The sequence below is a fragment of the Chrysochloris asiatica genome, unplaced genomic scaffold, assembly GCF_000296735.1.
Source record: "Chrysochloris asiatica unplaced genomic scaffold, ChrAsi1.0 scaffold00019, whole genome shotgun sequence".
Taxonomy (NCBI): Eukaryota; Metazoa; Chordata; class Mammalia; order Afrosoricida; family Chrysochloridae; genus Chrysochloris; species Chrysochloris asiatica.
In genome coordinates, this window is record NW_006408537.1 from 24,367,889 (window position 1) to 24,387,809 (window position 19,921).

The following is a 19,921-nucleotide window of genomic DNA, read 5'->3' on the forward strand; positions in this document are numbered from 1 at the left end:
ATTCCTTTTGTTTATTTCAAGAGACTTTTACTTATTAGATGAAGTGACAGATAGCTTTGACTTTATCTGGATCACAAGGAATCTAGGTGACTGCTAAGTACAGTGCTGGTAGTTTGAATTTTTTTGGGGTGCTTGATCACCATTAGTTTCCCTTTTCTGTGGCTGTAATTAAATTTATCTTTCTCCTGAACCAGCCAGAAGAGGGCTAGGGAGTGTGGACAGGACCTGTGTGATGATAGTGACACCTCCTCCAACATCACCTCTACACAGGGCAACTGCTCCTACAACCAGGCGGGATCACCTTTCCTGCTCTGCTGGAAGTAGCCTCAGATCACCGAGGGCCCCTAGGGGAGGTCATCAGGCCCAGATCCACCCCCAAGGGACAGCAGGGGACCGAGTGAGGGCAGGCCTTGTGGGGTGAAAAGTGGAAAGCGAGGCGCGGCCCCACAATCTCCAGCTGAGGTATTCTGGTCAGGGGTGGACGCCGAGCCCCGCCTGGACTCCTGGCCCACGCCGACGTGGAGAGAAGGAACCAGATGGGCGGGTTCAAGCGTTTGCGGCGGCGGTCCCGGGGCCGCCGGCTCCTCCCCGCGAGTGTGCCTGTCTGTTGTTCACCGCGCTGAGGCAGTGCGGCGGCGGGCGCGCCGAGGCTGCCGCCCAGCGCCCTCGCCGCGGCCATGCCCGGGCCCTAGCGCGCCAGCCGCAGCGCGCCCCGCAGCCCCACAGCCCCGCGCCCGCTGCTGCCTCTTCAATGGGCAACCTGCTCGGCGGGGTCAATTTCCGCGAGCCCACCACCGTGGAGGACTGCGACTCCACCTGGCAGACGGACTCAGAGCCTGAGCCCGAGCCCGAGGAGCCGGGGCCGAATGGTGGCGAGGGCCCGGGACAGGAGCCAGAGCAGCCGGCGCAGACCCTGGAGCGAGCCTGCGGGCGGCCCCACAGCAGTCTCGCGCCGGACGAGGACGCCGAGGCGGCGGGCACAGAGCAGGTACGCGGCCCCGCGGTGGCCTCGGGCCGGGGCGTCCCTGCCCCCGGCGCCGGGGAGGAAGGACATCGGAGGGGAGAGGAGCAAGCGACAAGCGACCGCGCGCGTGGAGGCCAGGGGCGCCGGACGGCTGCGCGTCCTCTACGATTGGAACCCTCCTCTCAGCTGTCCCGCTGCCCTGGGGCCTGCGGTGACCAGGGGCGCCAGGGCTGGCCGCTACCAGTCTGGGGCCTGGTGTTGGGCACGACAGGGAAGTCACTCAAGGAAGAACCCAACTTGAATGGGTGTTTTCTTTGCCTCTGCGGCGCAGCTGGGTAAAGTGAAGGTGGGGTGGGCGGAACCTGTCTAAAAATAGAATATTGTGAAAACCCGTCTAGTGCGTGTTATTGATAAAAAAAATTACTCAGAATAAGATGTAACTGCAATTGACAAGCAACCCCTACAGTGGGGCCTACAGCCATTAAAAGTATTGTTGATGGTACCTCTTTGAAGTTAAAACGCCACAGTTCTAACCCCAAGTAAGGCCTGTGGGCCAAGTTCAGGGCACGCTTCAAAAATCTTATTTCACCCAGGAGGACTTGTTGATTCAGTTGTGCTTAAATCACTTGACTAATATACTTTGAAGGAGAGGTTAGTAAAACCCAGTGCTGTGGAGTCAATTCCGACTTATAGCAATCCTATAGGACAAGAGTAGACTGCTGTGTAGGGCTTCAGAGACTGTAAATCTTTACAGGAGCAAAAAGTAAACACAGGAAAAACAAAACAAAAACAAAAAACCTTTTAACCCCTGATAGACTGAAAATAATTCAGAAAACTTTTAAAAAAGGAGGAATTTTTAAAGATGCATGTATCATGTAAGTGTGTAAGGTTTGCAGTTCTGCATTAAATCTTTCTCTTTTATCAGCTGGAGGTGAGAAACAGGGTAGGGGTGGGAGTAGCGAAGAGTGTGGGAAAATAGAGCCCAAAGTCAAATGGGACCGAACTCAGTGTTGTTTGCTACCATGTCTTTGCACAGCCCCATTACATTAATTAACTAGGTCTTCCTTCTAGCTAATTAAAAGTTCTTTGTCCAGTAAAACTAGTGCTAATCTTTAATTTTTGATCTTTTGATTAAGTCTCTGGGGCTGGTCTGTATAGTCGTGGAATCATCACTTAATTATATCTGCTAACCCTGACTCACAGTTCTTCCTTACCCTAACTGTTAAGGTCAGTGGGGATCATTATAAAAGTCTATATACAGATTCTATCATAAACATGTCATTTAAATCAATTGCAGTTCTGAGGGGGTTGCTATTTTTTAAATCCCCATTTTAGAGAAAATGGAGGCTTAGTAAAAAAAAAGAAAAAGTTACTTAAGATCAAAGAGGAAGAGACACAAACATGACTGACACCAACGTCAGAACCTTTAACCTCTTAAAAAATCCTGAATAGGTCTTTGCCCTGGTGTCCCGTGTTATTGCTCTGTGCATTGGGCATGGCTAATTCGACCCAGGAAAGTGTTGGATGCTATATTTCAGAGTTTTCCCTTTGGACTTACCTCTCTTTGGAAGTTTGGGATATCAAAACAAAAACAAACACACAAAAATGCACAACAACCACAAACACACCAGGTGAGATTTAAGTAATCTAATCTAATTTAATTAATCTAATCAATGGAGTCCTGGTGTGGCACTGTAGGATAAACACTGAACTGAAAGGCAGGTTTGAACCAGAAACTCAACCAGACACTCCTCGGAAACCCTATAAAGGGTCGCAGTGAGTCAGAACTGATTCAGTGGCCCTTAACAACCACTACTAGGAAAATATATATAAAAAAATTTTATAATGGGTGGTTCATTTCATTACAACCTTAGTAAATGGTAAACAACCCCAACCATCCCGATTCCCCTTTAATGCTACATTTTTCTTGCTAGCAGTTTCACCAAAAATTATACTTATTTTGCTTTGTGACTATTTTATCCATTTGTTAGCTCCCTTTCCACATACAATCCATTTACATCTGAAACTACCTTAGAATGAATGTATTCCAGACTGACAACTTCTCGCTACCTCCAGTGCTGCCATCCTAGTCCAAGTAGATATTGGACCAATAATGGTGCCATTAGTTAAGATGGGGAAGTCTAAATAATTAGATGATTAAAGACAAGATTCTCCAGAGTTTGATACCTTAGTAGACACTCAAGTGAAATTGTTGAGTAGTTACTGTATCTATGAATGGAGTCTAAGACCAGAGTTGAAGTCATCAACTAACAGATCAAAGGAATCCAAAGGCACAGAAAAGTAAGAAGCCATCAAGAAATGATGAGGATGAAGACTAAGCCAAAAAGGATGCTGAAAAGGGGCAAGATAGAAAGAAACCCAGTAGAGTGTGGTATACTAGTTTTAGGAAGGAGAGAGAGTTTAATGGTTTAATGCTTTTACAAGGTCCCCTGAGATGAAAACTGAGAAGTGACTTGGCAAGATGGAGGTTTGTTTATGGTTGGTACAAGAGCCATTTTGGTGGAATGATAAGGACAAAACCTGATTGGGATGTGCTGACAGGAGAATGGGAGAAGAGGAGATGGTGCTATAGAGTTTGGACAACTCTTTTTTTGTGATGTTCTGCTATAAAACATAAGACAGAGATTTGTAATTTAGGATGGATTTGGGTAAAGGGAAGGTTTTGCATGTTCTTTTTCAAGACTGGTTATACTAGGGCATGCTTGTTTGCTGAGGAAGAGAGATCCAGAAGAAAGGGAAATTTGGACGATACAGGAAAGAGAAGCAACATTTTCAGAAACAAAATCCTTGCCTAAGCAAGTGAGGGAGACAGGATAAAGAGTCCAAAAGAAGCAGAGATGAGAGAAGATGCATGAAGGCTGGTAGATTCAGAGGTCATGACAATCTTGGGTAGTAGATAGGGTGTAAGTCATTCTCTTAATTTCACAGATGGTGAAAGTTAGGCTCTGATGTGTGTGTCTTCCAGTTGATTTCTACTCATAGTGACCCTGTAGTACAGAGTAGAGCTGCTGACTAGGGGGTCCTAGGAGACTGCCATCTTTACCAGAGCAGATCTCCAGGACTTTGCTTCCGTGGAAAAGGCAACGCAAATACTAAGTAGTTATTCTTAAGAGTGGCCTAAGTCTCTTTCTTAATTGACTCTTGTGCTTTTGACAATATACCAAGATTTCTACAATAGCCTGTCACTTTTGTTATTTTGTTAAGTGTCTTCAAGTGGATTTGACTCACAGAGATTCTGTATACAGTTTCTAAGGAGCAGCTGGTAGGTTTGAACCACCAACCTTGTTTAGCAGCCCAGGGCCGCATCAGGACTCCCTTTCATTTTTATGCAGCTTCAAATTCTAGTTCCTGTGCTATCATTGGGTCTTATTTAACTTTTACAAGGCTTGGCTGGCTACGTCTCTAAAATGGAGACACTGCCATCCAGGTATGCTGTAAGAATCAAATGAAATAATATACATCTAAGTACTTTGTAAATGGAAAAATGCTTTCTATACAAATGTAAGATGATGATTCATTTAGTTGTAGCTCAGGCTAAATAGATTCAGAAACTTGCTAGGCAGAGCTATTTTGAAACGTGTGGCAAGGACTAGAATGTAAGCTCTTCCTTGCTTATGTAACATGACAGAGTAACTAATGTTCAACATCAGAGGATTTGGTATTAAAGTATTTCTGTACTTGTAGTAATAGTGAGGATCACAACACTTCAAAAATGTGTGAAAATTGCTTAGAGGATGCCATTCTGTCAACACAGATGGGGGAGGGGGGAGATGAGAAAAGGATTGGGAACCAGAGCTCTTACTGAATTCTTCTGCTGCAGCCATCTAGTCAGTTCTGACTCACTGTATTAATGTGCTGGACTGCACAGTTGGTTTGAACCACAGAGTCTGCGGTTCAGGCTCACCAGCCACTTCTCAGAAATCCTATCCAGGGTTGCTATGAGTCTGAACCAATCAACAGCACTTAACAACCACAAATGGGAGAAGAAAGTTTCACCTTTCTCCATTCAAGATGCTGGTAGGGTTGGCCTGCTGACTTTGTGATTGGCTGTCCAGTACTTATCCAACAGCGCCATATTCAAGTCTAAACTTTGTCTTCTTTTTCTTCATTGTCATCAGTCTCCTTGTCCTGCATAACACTGGGCACAAAGCACTTTCTCTATAATAATATAGAGAGAGATAGAGGATATAAATTGTTTATATTGAATTAAAGTTTATATTTTAAAAGTAACTTCATGGTAGTGTGAATTTTGCTTAGAATTTCAATAGTGTGAGTAAACTACTACAAATTAATTGCTTCAATTTGAAGTTTATTCCATTTGAGAGCTTTTTACTGCTTTGTGTATATATATTTTAAATTTGCTGATTTATATTACATTACATTATCACCGAATGAACAGAGAAGACTATTCATGCCTTTATGTACTCCTTGTTAGTGTTAGAAAGGATGGGATTTAGAAAGCTATTTAGTTTGCTTAAGAAGCTCCCTTTCCTTTCAAAAATACTACTTGAATTTCCAGAATAGCTAAATATTCAAAATTAATGACAATTTTCTTTGTAGAATTGATCTAGTTTTCCAAACACTTTTTTAGAATTATGTAAAGTATCCAGATAAGTTTTTTTTTTTTTTTCATAGATCTACTTGTACCAACCATAAAATACATGTCTAATTAATTTTGATCTCTATTTCTGGTGGATGTCATCCATAAAACTTGGCCTTTATAAGCAATGTGTGAGTAGTAATAAAGTTTTAAATTTAATCATATCCTTTAGGGAAAATGTTACTGGTTCAAATTTGTTGGCTAATATAATGCCAACAAATATTGCTTGTAAGCATTAGCAAAGGGACATTTATATTTTCATATATCTGGGCAGCTTGATAGTTTTTAGACTTTTTAAAATGATGCAAATTATTTTAATTTTGTTCTAGAAATTCCTCATTGGAATTGTCTTGCTTCAGTATTTAAATAGAGTTTCACTTTTTATTTCAGGGTGGTGGTGATTCCACTGAAGCAACTGTCAAACCAAAGAGAAGTTTTTATGCAGCAAGAGATTTGTACAAATACCGACATCAGTACCCAGTAAGAGTATTGAATTTTATTTTTAAAGTATTCCTTAGTTTATGATATCAATGAGCAAACATGCAAGAAGGGTCCTTGTTCCTTTCTATATGTCCATGTGCTGGAGATTGATTTATTTTTTCCTTTAGCAGAACTTCAAAGATATCCGATACCAAAATGACTTGAGCAATCTTCGTTTTTATAAGAATAAAATTCCATTTAAGCCAGATGGTGAGTAATCTGCTACCTTGGCAAAAAAGCAAACTTTACATAATAATGTACACCTGGTTAGTCTTTGTTTAGACCATAGTCAGTACATTCTTAATGCATTTCTTCATTGATTAGCTTTATTTGGATGTGCCATCTAATATGTACCCAAAGAAATAGCTGATGATTAGAAATACCTTCCTATCATATGTTTGGACTACTGGTGTGGCACCGTGGGTTAATGCGCTGGAGTGCAAAGTTGATTTGAACCACAAGGTGGGCAGTTTAAGCTCACCTGCTGCTCCTTGGAAACCCTATACAGGGTTGCTATGGGTCGGAACGACTCAATGGCACTTAACAACAACAACATTCACTGTTTACCCTGGCTATTGTTTGAAAGATAACAAGGGCACCTTTTGTGAGAGGAAGAGAGAGATTTATAGAACCATAAAGCATTAGACGAAGGGACACTAAAGGAGATCAAATTCAGCTTTGTCACTTTTAAGATGAAGTAACTAGGACTTGAAGCTTAAATGCCTAATTTGCTGGCACACTCAATTGCTTCTAGAGTGGGTCATACGGCAAAAGTATTTAGAAAGTAAGACTTACATTTAGAATGATCTTTTCTTTCTGTTTTCAGATTCAAGGCTTGGCAAGCAACAGTAGACCTAGTTCAGTGTTGCAATATCCTGCAAAGGGAACTACAGATAAAGTAGATTTTACTCCAACTCTTCAAATAAAATCACCTTCTCCTTCATAACCCCCAATTTCCCTCTTTAGATCTTTTTTACATTAATGGTAGGGGCTATAGCTGCTGTGGTAATTTGTGTACAAAATTACACATTTTATTGAAGACCTAAGTTATGGTGAGCATTCTAATTCCATCCAGGTCAGACCAACCAAGTTGGTTTCTATCCTTAGACCCCTTTTCTCTAGCATTGTAACCAGGGCCCTGGCTCTATTCTGTTAGTGGAAACTACGCCAAATCCATGGCAGTGTGAATCAGGGAATGCGGCTCATGGATTTCAAAGCTCTGAAAGTGTGAGGACTTTGCTTTCTTTGGTGAACTAACTGGAGATTTGAAGACTGGGTAGCGTATTGGGAGAAGGAATTCCCCGCACTGTGTCCTGAAACGTGCCCCAGTTGGAAGTAACGACTTAAGATCATTGTGAAAATGGCCAGATCCATTTATCTTTAATTAACTTTCTGGTGTCCCAAAAGTTCTGCTCTGATTTGGAGGGAAATCTCTGGATAGAAATGCACTTCTGAACTTACTAATGATAAAAGCTTGCTGCTTTATTTGCAAATGGAAATTAGTGGTGGTGGTTATGTGCCATAGAATTGGTAAGTCTTTACTTACAGGAGCAGAAAGCTTCATTTCTCCTGCAAAATGGCTGGTAGATTCAAACTGCTGACCTTGTGGTTAGCAGTCCAGTGCCTAACCCACTATGCAACCAGGGCTCCTTAACAATAAATATAATACTAATTAAATCATTATTTTTTAAGGACTTGGGGTATGAAAACCTTTTTAGATATACAATGATCAAATTGATTATTTAACTCTGATTTGAATTTTGTAAGATTTATCTAATGGAATGCCTTTAAGTATTAAGAATATTAAACTGAGATATTGCAGTATTTTGAAGACTAAATTACTACTGTATTTAAAGTACTGAATTTATTTTAAGGTAGTAACTTAAACAGCAAGTCAAGCAATCTATTAAATTCTTTGTAATCTTTACCACCGAGTTTATTTTGAAATCTTTTGAGATCGGGGGTGCATAAGTGTTAATGAAGGTCCCATAAAATACTCGAGCATTTATTATCAATACTACATTCACAAACATACCTCCCTCTCCAATATGTATACACCTAAACAGAGACTTGCACTGACATATTTTACTGATTAAATAGGAAGAGAGGGATTGATTGAACGAAAACCAAATGTGGAACTATGGAGATACTAGTTTCAATGAATTGATAAAGTCAATAGTATGATTCAAAAGTGAATTCCTGCATAGTACAGTTAACATACTTGGCTGCTAACCAAAAATTTGGAGGATTGAGTCCAGGCAGACAGGCATTGGAAGAAAGGCCTGGTAACTTACTTCTGAAAGCCAGCTATTGAAAAGCTTATGGAGTAGTTCTTCTCAGACAACATGGGGCTGTTATGAGTTGGAATAGACTCAAGGGCAATTGATACTGGTATGACTCAAAAACAACTTTTAACCAAACCTTCTAGAAGTAAAATTCTACTACAAATTAGTAATCTCTGGAGGAAACAAGATTGCAATGAGTTATGTTTGTTGTTAAGTGCCATTGGGTTTATTCCAACCCATAGCGACCCTGTATAGAGTTTCTGAGGAACAGCTGGTGGGTTTGAACTGCCGACCATGTGGTTCAAAATCCAGTACTAATCCATAGTACCACATGAATTTAGAGAAATATAATGTTACTGTGTCTTTTTAAGTAAGATTGACTAAATGGCCCCATAGTCAACTGTGAGGACCTGGGCAAACTTAGGAGAATTTTGTTATGAGTTCTTACAGGAGAACAATGGAGAATGGTGAAAAGTGCATACTCTTTGGAGCCAGAAAGATCCGTGTTCTATTCCTAGATTTACTCTTTAACTTGTGTGTGACTTTGAGTAAATCACACAATTTGCTCATTAATGAAATGGAGATAATAACAGTGGTTTGGAAGATTTTGTAAGGATTAAGCTGGAAGATGTACCCTGTGTATAATATGGGCCCACATATAGCAGGAGAAAGATAAGGCTTTCTGCTCCCGCAAAGATGTACAGCCTCGGAAACCCTATACAGAGTCGCTATGAGTCAGAACCGACTTGATGGCACACAACAACAGAGTAGGTACTTTACAACTTTTCTTTCTGTTTATTCCTTTCCCTTTGATTTTCCCTTTTCTTTCTCTTGTTCCCTCACTCCTTTCTCCCTTTCCTTTATTTTTCCATGGAATATATTTCATTTTGATCCTATCCAATGTTTAAAGAGATACATGATTTTCTAGAGCAAGGGTCTGCAAACTTTTTCTGCACAGGGCCACATAGTAAAGATTTTTCAGTTTTATGGGCCATACAATAGTCTCTGTCGCAACTCCTCTATTCTACTATGGTATCAGGAAAGCAATCCTATCTATCCACTAGATAAAGAAATGTGAGTGGCTGTGTTCCAATAGAACTTTACTTATAAAAACAGGGATGGGCAAGAGTTTACCAAGCTCGACTCTAAAGTAACACTGTAGTAGGATTTTCTGCAACTTGAGATGCTATTTCTTTCTTTTATATAGCATAGGATAGTAATCTTTTCAGATAATTATTCTCATATGCTGTTATTCAATTTCAAAAAGTTTTAGTTTAGAACTTACATGATTCAAATCTTAAAATTTTTTTAAAATGACTTAAATGTCTGATTCATGTTCTAAATATTTACTATTATTTAGGTGTTTACATTGAAGAAGTCCTAAATAAGTGGAAAGGAGATTATGAAAAATTGGAGCACAACCACACTTACATTCAATGGTCAGTTACATATTATCTATTTTGAACCATGTCCTACTTAATTATGTATACATTCCAGACAATATTCACATAAACATTTCTTTTTTTTTTTTTTAAATAGGCTTTTCCCCCTGAGAGAACAAGGCTTGAATTTTTATGCTAAAGAACTAACTACATATGAAATTGAGGTAATATGGGTTTATTTCATTTTCTATGATGTCAAAATAAATATTGCCCCTTCATTACCCCTGTAGCTACTGAATCATTTCAGCAGACTGTTTTCCTTTTTCCATCAGGAATTCAAAAAGACGAAAGAAGCAATTAGAAGGTTCCTCCTGGCTTATAAAATGATGTTAGAATTTTTTGGAATAAAATTGATTGATAAAACTGGTAATGTGGCCCGGGCTGTTAACTGGCAGGAAAGGTTCCAGCATCTGAATGAGTAAGTAAAGCCCTGGTGAAAAATTGGGGTTCTGGCATGTTCATTTTTCCTTGTGGGAACAATTCTTTGTGAAACACAGAGACAAATGGCAGGTGGACCCAGGTATTTAGGTTTGAAAGCTAATCTAAAATAAATTTTGCCCTCTGTTCTACATTCTGAAACAAAGCAAAATGATGACAAAAAGGAAAGAAATTTCAGGTAGAAACACAGCTATTCAACTTCAGAGCTGTTTCTTCATGAAATCTCCCCATTACCCATAGCTAAGTATGCCCTCTTTTCTTTTTTATATCACCGTCTTTCAACATTTATGGTTATTGCTTTTATGAAGTTTTTTCCTATCCCCGCTATTATCTTGTAAGCTTCTTGAAGGTATAGTCTGCTTTTAATATCCTGAAGCATAGTGCCTATTTAGGTTAAATCCATGAATTTAACCTATAATATATAAAAGTCATTTTATAAGACAGATATGCATGTACATTTTACTAATATGGAGGGATAATTAAAATCTTTGCTATTTAGGTCAAAAAACAAAAGCTATTTTTGGTTAATACATCCAGAAACCTGTGATAAAAGTTGTAGCATTGTTTACTTGGACTTGATTTGCTATGTTCTTTTGCTTAGCTATTTATAACATTCATTATACTTTAGCCAAAGTCTATTTTTCTTAATATTTTCTTTGCATATAAAGTGCTTTTTTCCCTTTTTAAATTATAGGGTGACTTATAAATTCTGGACCATAAACTAGCAGCTTTAACTAGAAACTAACAGCTTTAAGCACTTTGTAGCACATTATAATTAGCTGAACTGGGCAAGTATTAAGGAAAACACACACACACACACACACACACACACACACAAAGTAACCTAAACAGTTTCTCTTTGCCTAAGTTTTTGTATGTGTATCTCTCAAGAACTTTTATCTTGCTTGGATAAAATGAGTTATGTATTAATGTTTATCTTCCCTTTATTAACTATAATCAAAGCGATTAAAATGGTAGCTTGTATTAAAACACTGAAGATATGAGCATAAAGCTTTATGATCCTAACTAGAAAACCCATTAACTCATAACTCAAGTTAACTTTGATTTTATATAAGGCACTTAAAGCTGAAGTATGTATATGCCTCTGCTTAAGCAATACAGGTAGCTGTCTCTAGATGACATTTCTAAGCACTTCTGTTATTCTGTCAAAGAAAGATGTATCCAAGGAGCCTTGTGACATGAAGGATGGCAAAAGTAAAAGTAAATATTTGGTGAGGATCTGATAGTACCTCATCTTCCATGTACTCACAACTGTCATTTTAGAGAATCTACTTCTCCAACTTGGTTTATTTGCTTGGAATAGCAATAGTAAAAGTCTGTTGAATGAATGAATGATTGAACAAAATATAATTGTGAACTTAAGGCTTCTTTGGGGTTCTCTTGTCAGCTTCTCTGATTTGTAGCTGAAAACAGCCTTTTCTGAAGGGCTTAACTAAGAGAGTGGCTGACCTGAGTCAGGGGAGAGGAGACTGAACAAACTGGCTCTCACTCCTTTGCCACCATCGTCTTTGTTTTTCCTTTTTCCATGTATTGCATAACGCTTTTCCAGCTGCAAATGAACTGTCCAGTACCTTAGAATATGCCAGAAAAACAAGTTTTCCTTCCTGGCTTCATTGCCAAAAAAAAAATTGTATTTATTGACTAGATTTGAACAAATTATATGGAGTTATATGAAAACTTCTCTTTCATTTTCTTTCTTCATTTGGGCTCTTTTCTGATTTCTCTGTACATGTCATAACTCATTTGTGCTTTAATCTGTACTGAATCTTGAGTTCTTTAGAGTAGGCAGGAAACTCTAGGAGAGGAAAAATACTGAATCAAAGTGAAATGAAATAACCTTCAGCAACCATGATTAAAAGAGGTGGACTATTTTAAGACATGAGAGTATATTTATAGATCATCCACTATGATGTATTTCCAGTTTTATTTGTAATCAACTTGGATTACTGGTCTATGTTTTACATCCTGGAATCTCTTAATTTCTGCCTTCCTTGTTTTTGTCTTCGTGATTTCTCTTTTCATTTCCCCAGTATTCCTGACAACTTCAGCCCCTTTTACTGCTCTAACCTCTCTCTGGAACCTTAGCTTATCTCATTTACTTGCTGTGTATCTCCAAAGATTACTTACAACACTTGGAATATTTAGTCAGTTTTTATCCATTTCCATGTTATCTTTCATTATGACATTTACTTCAAGTCAGACTGAAACAATCGTTTTCTGCCATAGTTTTGTTCCAGAGTCTTGCTCGTAACTTTCCAAGTCCATGGTTTCTGCCCTTTTCTATTGCTGTATAATTATTTTAAGTTGGTGATTGTGGTGTTGTTATTAGGTGCCCTCCAGTCAGCTACCACTCATAGCTACCCTATGTACAACAGAACCAAACCCTGCCTGGCCCTTCATCATCCTCACAGTTATTGTTACACTTGAGCCCATTGTTGCTGCCATCTCACTGGGGGCCTTCCTCTGTCTTTCCTGACCCTCCACTTTACCAATGATGATGTCCTCCAGGGACTGGCCACTCCTGATAATATGTCCAAAGTATAAGAGACAAAGTCTCACCATCCTGGTTTCTAAGGAGCATTCTGACTGTACTTCTTCCAACACAGATTTGTTTGTTCTTCTGGCAGTCCATGGTACTTTTAGTATTCTCCAACACCATAACGCAAAGGCATCAATTATTCTATGGCTTTCCTTATTCATTGTCCAATTTCACATGCATATGAGGCTATTGAAAATACCATCGCTTGGGTCAGGTGCACCTTAGTCCTCATATTGACATCTTTTTTCTTGAATACTTTAAATAGGACTTTTGCAGCAGATTTACCTAATGCAATATGTCATTTATTTTTTGACTGCTGCTTCCATGAGTGTTGATTGTGAATCCAAATAAAATGAAGTCTTTGACACCTTCAGTATTTTCCCCATTTATCATGATATGTGTGTGTGTGTGTGTGTGTGTGTATATATATATATATATATATATTTTTTTTGTCTAGTTGTGAGGATTTTTGTTTTCTTTACATTGAGGTACAATCCATACTGAAGGCTGAGGTCTTTGATCTTCATCAGTAAGATGACGCCCCTTTCACTTCCAGCAAGCAAGGTTGTATCTTCTGCATATTGCATGCAGTCAACAACTCTTTCTCCAATCCTGATGTCATGTTCATCTTCATCTAATTTATTTGCTCAGCATGCAGGTTGAATAAGTATGGTGAAAGAATACAACCCTGGCACACACTTTTCCAGTTTTAAACCATTCAGTGTTCCCTTGTTCTGTTCTGCCTTTTGGTCTATGTACAGATTCCTTATGAGCACAATTAAGTGTTCTAGGATATGCATTCTTCACAGTGTTATTCATAGCTTGCCATGATCCACACAGTTGGAAGTCTTTGATTAATAAATAAAGTATAAGTAAGCACCTTTCGGATATTTTCTGATTTCAGCTAAGATCCATCTGATATCAGCAGTGGTATCCCTCATTCCATGTCCTCTTCTGACTCTGGCTTGAATTTCTGACAGTTTCCTGTAATCTACTGTTATAGCCGTTTTTGAATTATCTTCAGCAAAAGACTGAAGATGTATATGGAGATTGTAGATACTATTAAACATGCAAATTTTTAATATATTTATCTGCGATTGTTGTTGTTAAGTGCCATCAAGGCGGTTCTGACTCATAGTGGTCTTGTGTAAGTTTCCTGAGGCAGTACATCTTAGTGGGAGCAGAAAGTCTCATCTTTTTTCTGTGGAGTGGCTGGTAGGCTCAAATTACCAATCTTATGGTTTGTAGTCCAGTGCTTATCAAATAGAGCCATTTGAAATTGAATATATAAAATTATTGTGGTTGTAAATATAGTTCATTTTGCTTTTCTTTGAGATTTAAAAAAAAATCTTGTACCTTTCCATATACCTCTTTCTCATAGACTTAAGAAAGAGATATCACTCAAGAGTTTTGTTACATAGAGTTTACAATATCCGTAGTAATTTAACAATTAAGTTAATCCTGCTCTTAGTGGTCCATTGTCTTTATTTCACCCAAATTTGCATTGTTTCAAAAGATTCTTACTTTCTAACCATTAAAAAAAAAAAATGCATATTTGTAAAACTGATACCTATATATTTCTCTTTAGCTTTTTTCATTTCAGGCTTTAAGAAGTTGAATATTAAGACTATTTTTTGTATTGTAAGTATACAGAGGCACAGAGACCATGAACACTGTTGGGCTTGTCTTTTCAGTGTTTGGTTAGCCCTAGTCATTAAGGTTTTCATTTTGTCTAAATAAAGTCTCTTATGAGGGAGTCTTCAGAAAGTTTATGGAAAAATGGAATTAAAAGGTTATGGCAATTTTCCATGATATATTTGAAGTCCTCTTATATAAGGCCATGGAACCTCTTTCTTTCATCCCTCAAATAATTTATCAGCATTCTTTTCTATTCTTCTCAAATAAGTTGCTAGTTATTCCTAATCCAAGAACTTTTGGAAACCAGGGTAGGTGTATGCTGTGGTTTTAGAAAATTCAGTACCTGAGATAGAAAACAAGTTTAGAGAAGTTACAGTTACATAAAAAGGAGCCACTGGGTGGCACAAATAGTTAAGCTCTTGGCTACTAAATTCAGGGTTGCAGTTTAAACCTAACCAAAGGCACCTTGGAAGAAAGGCCTGGCTATCTACTTCTGAAAGATCACAGCCTTTGAAAACCTTAGGAGTTGCAGTTTTAAAGCATTAGGTATCACAATAAGTTGTACCTGACTCAGTGGTCACTGGTTTACTGATCAATTAGAAAAAAAATAACAACATTGTAGTTAAGTATAAATATTGGTAAGTAAATATGTGGATTGTTGATGACACTCATGACTAATATGTGTAGTCCATTTAGGATGTGGCCAGGCATGTGTAATAAGACAAAGATTGGGCTGGGTGAAATAGATTATGAATTGTGCCAAAATAGATTTGGAAAGCATTCATTTGACGATAACTTTGATTTTTGGACAGAGAAGAAATAAGTGAGTGCAATCTGGGGGAAAAGGGCATCTCTAGAGTCAAGGCTACTAGAATTAATTCTATTTAAAGAACAATTTTAAATGATTGGGTAGAACAAGAGAAGGCTAGAATAACCAGAGATGGAAAGGAATAGATTAAGTTGGAATAGGTACAAACTGGATGGTCCTTAATACCAAATCTTGAAGTAAAATCAATAAGAGTAATAATAGTAATTTAAAATGTTATTCAATGTTTTGCATATATACCATATCTTTTGATGCTTACAACTCTCTAATAGGTGTGGACCATTTTCTCCATTTTACAGATGAGGATACAGAGGCTTAGAGAGATATCATAATTTCAAATAGCTAGTAAGTGTTAGAGATAGGATGTGATCTCAGGTCTGACTTTGAAACCCATGCTTTTAGGTATTAAACTGTTGTTGTTATGTGTTGTAAGTCAGAGTGACCATGTATGGATTATAAGAGTTAAATTGCTCCATAGGAGTTCCCAGGTCCTGGTATGGAGCTGTGGGATAATGCATTGGACTACAAGGTCATTTGAATCGCAAGGTTTGCAGTTCAAACTCACCAGCCATTCTTTGGAAACCCTATACAGGGTCACCATAAGTTGGAACCGATTTGACAACACTTAACAACTTTAGGAACTCAGCCTTAAAGTTAGTTTTAACTGCAAAGTTAGCAGTTCAAACCTACCAGCTGCTCCTGGGAAATGCTATACAGGGTCTCTATGGTTCGGAACCAACTCAATGGCACGCAACAACAAAAATATTTAAGAGTGTGGCACTGTAGGATAAGCAATGGAAATTAAGGCCGGTTTGAACTGCAAGGTCAGTAGTTCAAACCTACCAGTCACTCCTTGGAAATGCTATATAGTGTCACTATGAGTTGGAATGATTTGACGATACTTAACAAATAACAAATCTTTAGGAGAGAAGATCACCAGGTCTTTTCTCCTGCTTAACAGCTAGTGGGTTCACACCATTGGTTAATGGCCAAATGCTTAAGCATTACACCACAAGAATTCCTTAGCGCTATTAAACTATGCTCTGCTAAATAAGTCAGTGTCACACCCTTTGTCATAATTGCTCTAAGTAGAGTAATTTTATTGTTTTCCTTTTGAGTTGACTAATATGTAATATTTTGCTGATAAATTCACACAGCAAATTTTGGTGTTCAACTGATAGTTAATGTGTTTTTGTTTATCACTGGTTACTAGTGACAGGTACAATAATTGATATTGCTCATAAATGGTCTGTTAGATTATTCATCACAGGGTACTTAGTAAACAAATACTAATTAAACATCCATAAGAAGGACTTTTATTTCAAACATTCTTCTAATATGAAGCACTTAAACAAGCAGGAAATATATATTGGATATATAAATTACACATAGATTGATATTAAATTGAGGCATAAATATCTTCTAATTTATTCTTCATAATGGTTTCTAATTTAACTTTAAAAAAAGAGCCACTCCAAGGCATATTTACTTGCTTTACAGTTCCATAAAAGACATTTACCCAATTGTTTTCATTTTCCTCCACCTGACTTTTTACGCATTTTTTTTTTTTTTTTATTCAATCCTCTCTTGCAGATCCCAGCACAACTATTTAAGAATCACCCGTATTCTTAAAAGCCTTGGTGAGCTTGGATACGAAAGTTTTAAATCTCCTCTTGTAAAATTTATCCTTCATGAGGCTCTTGTGGAGAACACTCTTCCCAATATTAAACAGAGTGCGCTGGAGTATTTTGTTTATACAATTAGAGACAGAAGAGAAAGGAGAAAGCTCCTACGATTTGCACAGAAACATTACATTCCTTCAGAGAATTTTATCTGGGGGCCGCCTAGGAAAGAACCGTCGGAGGGAAGCAAAGACCCCAAAACGTCCACCCCACCTGTCTCTGGTCCTAACAGTCAAACGTCTATGCACAAAAAATCCAAGGAGTCCAAAAATTCTTCCTCTGCTGTTCCTTTAAATGGCAAAACCGCAGAAGATAAAAAAGTCACACCCAAAGACTCTGGAGAAGAAACAGATAGACCTCAAGCAGAGCCCAGCAACGAAGCTGCCAAGCCAAGAAACAGTGAAAAGGACTGTAGCAGTGAAAATTCAAATTCTCAACCAGAAAAAACAATGAACAATTCCATAGAGAGAAAGGAGAGTGTGCCCCTTTCTGAAAAAGATGAAGATGTTGAAAATGCTAACAAAAACAGTGACAATCCTGAAAATACAAATTCTCATGATGATACACTATTACAGTGAATTACCAGAAAACCCACAAACCCATTTAGGTAAGGGGGAAAATAAAACCAAATGAACAAAAACAAACTATGGTAGAATTTTTTCTAAGAAACAAAAGGTCAGATTTCAAAATTTAGCTATCTACTTGTGTTTTATGTTATATTTTTTTGTTTTTCATTTTTAGATAAAAATGAATTTAATATTTGATAAGAAGTCTTAAGACCAGATCCAATAAATAAATGTGTTCTGTAATGCTTTTAGGTTGTGAGTTTTCAAATTCTATACAGAATGATCACTTTTAAATTATTTTCAGAGCACCTGAAAACATTCATTTAGTATGTTATATCAAGTAAATTCTTTTGAGAAGTTATAATCTACATGAGGAAAATCAAAGAATGATGTCATTGTATTGACACAACCTTTTCCTGATTTATAGACTTTTATTTTTTTAGCTAGAAAATTCAGAAGAGCCATTTGGATAGTTGTATTCCAATTCCTCAATGTACTTATTTTTAAGTTTTGATCAAGTAAAATGGATGTTCTTGGCCTCCCCATCCCATCCATCAGTCCCACAGACTGTTACAGTTTCCCTCTGTCTGCACTAAACCTCATCCTGCCATCTTAGTCAACTAGCATGTGCATCTCTAATGTACAGTAAAGTGATTTCTGTTGAAATTTAAATGGAACAGGAGTGAGCTTTAAGTGTATGATTTCAAGAATATGCTTTGTTTAAAATAATAAATATGCTTTTCTGTATTAAATGCTTAAAACAAATTTTGATGCAAAAGTCCAAGAAAGAATTTTGCTTTCGAGGGCTGTTCCGTAGACATTTGCTGCCTGACACTGAATGCAAATGGCTACAGAATTTTAAACAAATGAAATAAAGGAATTGTTCATTTCAAAGAGCTATGCCTCTAGCATTGGCATTGAGCTAGTGGTCACTAAAACCATTAGGATCTCAGTACCACGTGGATTATGAGATTAATAATACATTTAATCTCCAGTGTATCTTTTAAAACCATCATTTGATGCATCACAAAATTGTCAAAGTTTAACATTGAAATCAAATTTGAAATTCTATATACTTAGTTTTAATATGTTACCTAACACTCTTTAAAAATAAATATTTTTGTGTCTTGTTACTAATTATTATTACAAATCATAAAACAATCAGAAACAGTGAAAATTTCAAAGCATACATATAAATACAGTTAGAGCAGTCAATAAGTAAGATTTTTATTTTGTTTAGTTTAGAAAGGAATTGACTTTTGTGTCTCTCTTAGGCTTTTGAGACAGTTCTCAAAATAGGTCATATTAAAATATTTTTAAAATAGGACATATTAGGGTTAACCCCTGAAAGAATTTCTAATATGTCCTATTATCTAACACATCATATCATCTCTTACCTCTATAGTTCCATTTTTAGCAGTGAACGTCTAGAAAATAAACCCACAAAGATTACGCCTTTAAAAATACAATTTTATTGCTTTGAAGTTAATGTGAAACAACATAGTTCAGCCATTAATTTTTATATTAATGGTAATAACTTACGTTGTATATCATATCCAAATGAGTACAACATAGAAATGTTTTCTTATTTTATTTCCCATAAAATAAAATCTTTTAGCTTTCTACCATTTTGTGACGTGAGTACTAGTATTGGAGAAACAGTTCTGCTTTTGCATCTTATTTACTTATTTTTGCACACAAGAATTATATGCACCCTCTTCTGTAGTGGTATTGTAGCACTCTCATAAAGCTCAGTAGACAAATTCGTAGTATTTAGGGGATAGCAGTAAGAGCACTTAAAAAACTTCACAGAAAAATTCCATTATCTATTATTCCATGAACTTTCTGAAGCCCCCCTCATCGACTGTTAGGCTGATTGTAGGAATATAATTTATTTGAATCAAACATTCTTACCAATTTTTCTTACACGATAAAGTGTTCAAACCCCATTCTAAATGCTTACTACTAGCATTATGTGCCTGTAAACTAAAATGCTAGTAAATAGTGACCAAATCTAAAATAAATAATGTAGTCTGACTTATTTAGAAATTGTAGCATATTAAACCCATAGAAGTAAAAAACTCATTCAGCAACTTAAGGTTTAGGATATTATTCGTAAATGGGATTTGATGAGCTTGTAGCATTTAGTTTGAAAATATTTAGTTTCAAGGGGAAAACTGCCTGGCTTCCATCTAAAATAGTGGCCTTTTTCCGTCATTGTGTTTTTAAAATCCATATTCATATGGAATAGTATGTTTCCTACATTTAATTTGTAAATAACCTGAGAAAACTATTCATGGGCAATTAAGTAAAAGGATATCATTCCTTTTGCAGATAAAAATTATAAGTGTTTCAATTTTTTTTTCTATTAAGAATACTTTGTACATTTCAATAGTTTTTACAAATAAGATCTATGGAT

The 19,921-nt window shown here is 37.2% G+C and overlaps 1 protein-coding gene across 1 annotated transcript; it reads left to right on the forward strand.

Annotated features, from left to right (window-relative positions):
• The first annotated feature begins 751 nt into the window (after positions 1 to 751).
• Positions 752 to 17,514, forward strand: OGFRL1 (opioid growth factor receptor-like 1). The gene is made up of 7 exons (XM_006835754.1): positions 752 to 988; positions 5,976 to 6,065; positions 6,197 to 6,275; positions 9,711 to 9,789; positions 9,890 to 9,956; positions 10,065 to 10,210; positions 16,848 to 17,514. Exons 1-7 carry the CDS (start codon positions 752 to 754, stop codon positions 17,512 to 17,514), a joined length of 1,365 nt encoding a protein of 454 aa, XP_006835817.1.
• The last annotated feature ends 2,407 nt before the right edge of the window (positions 17,515 to 19,921 follow it).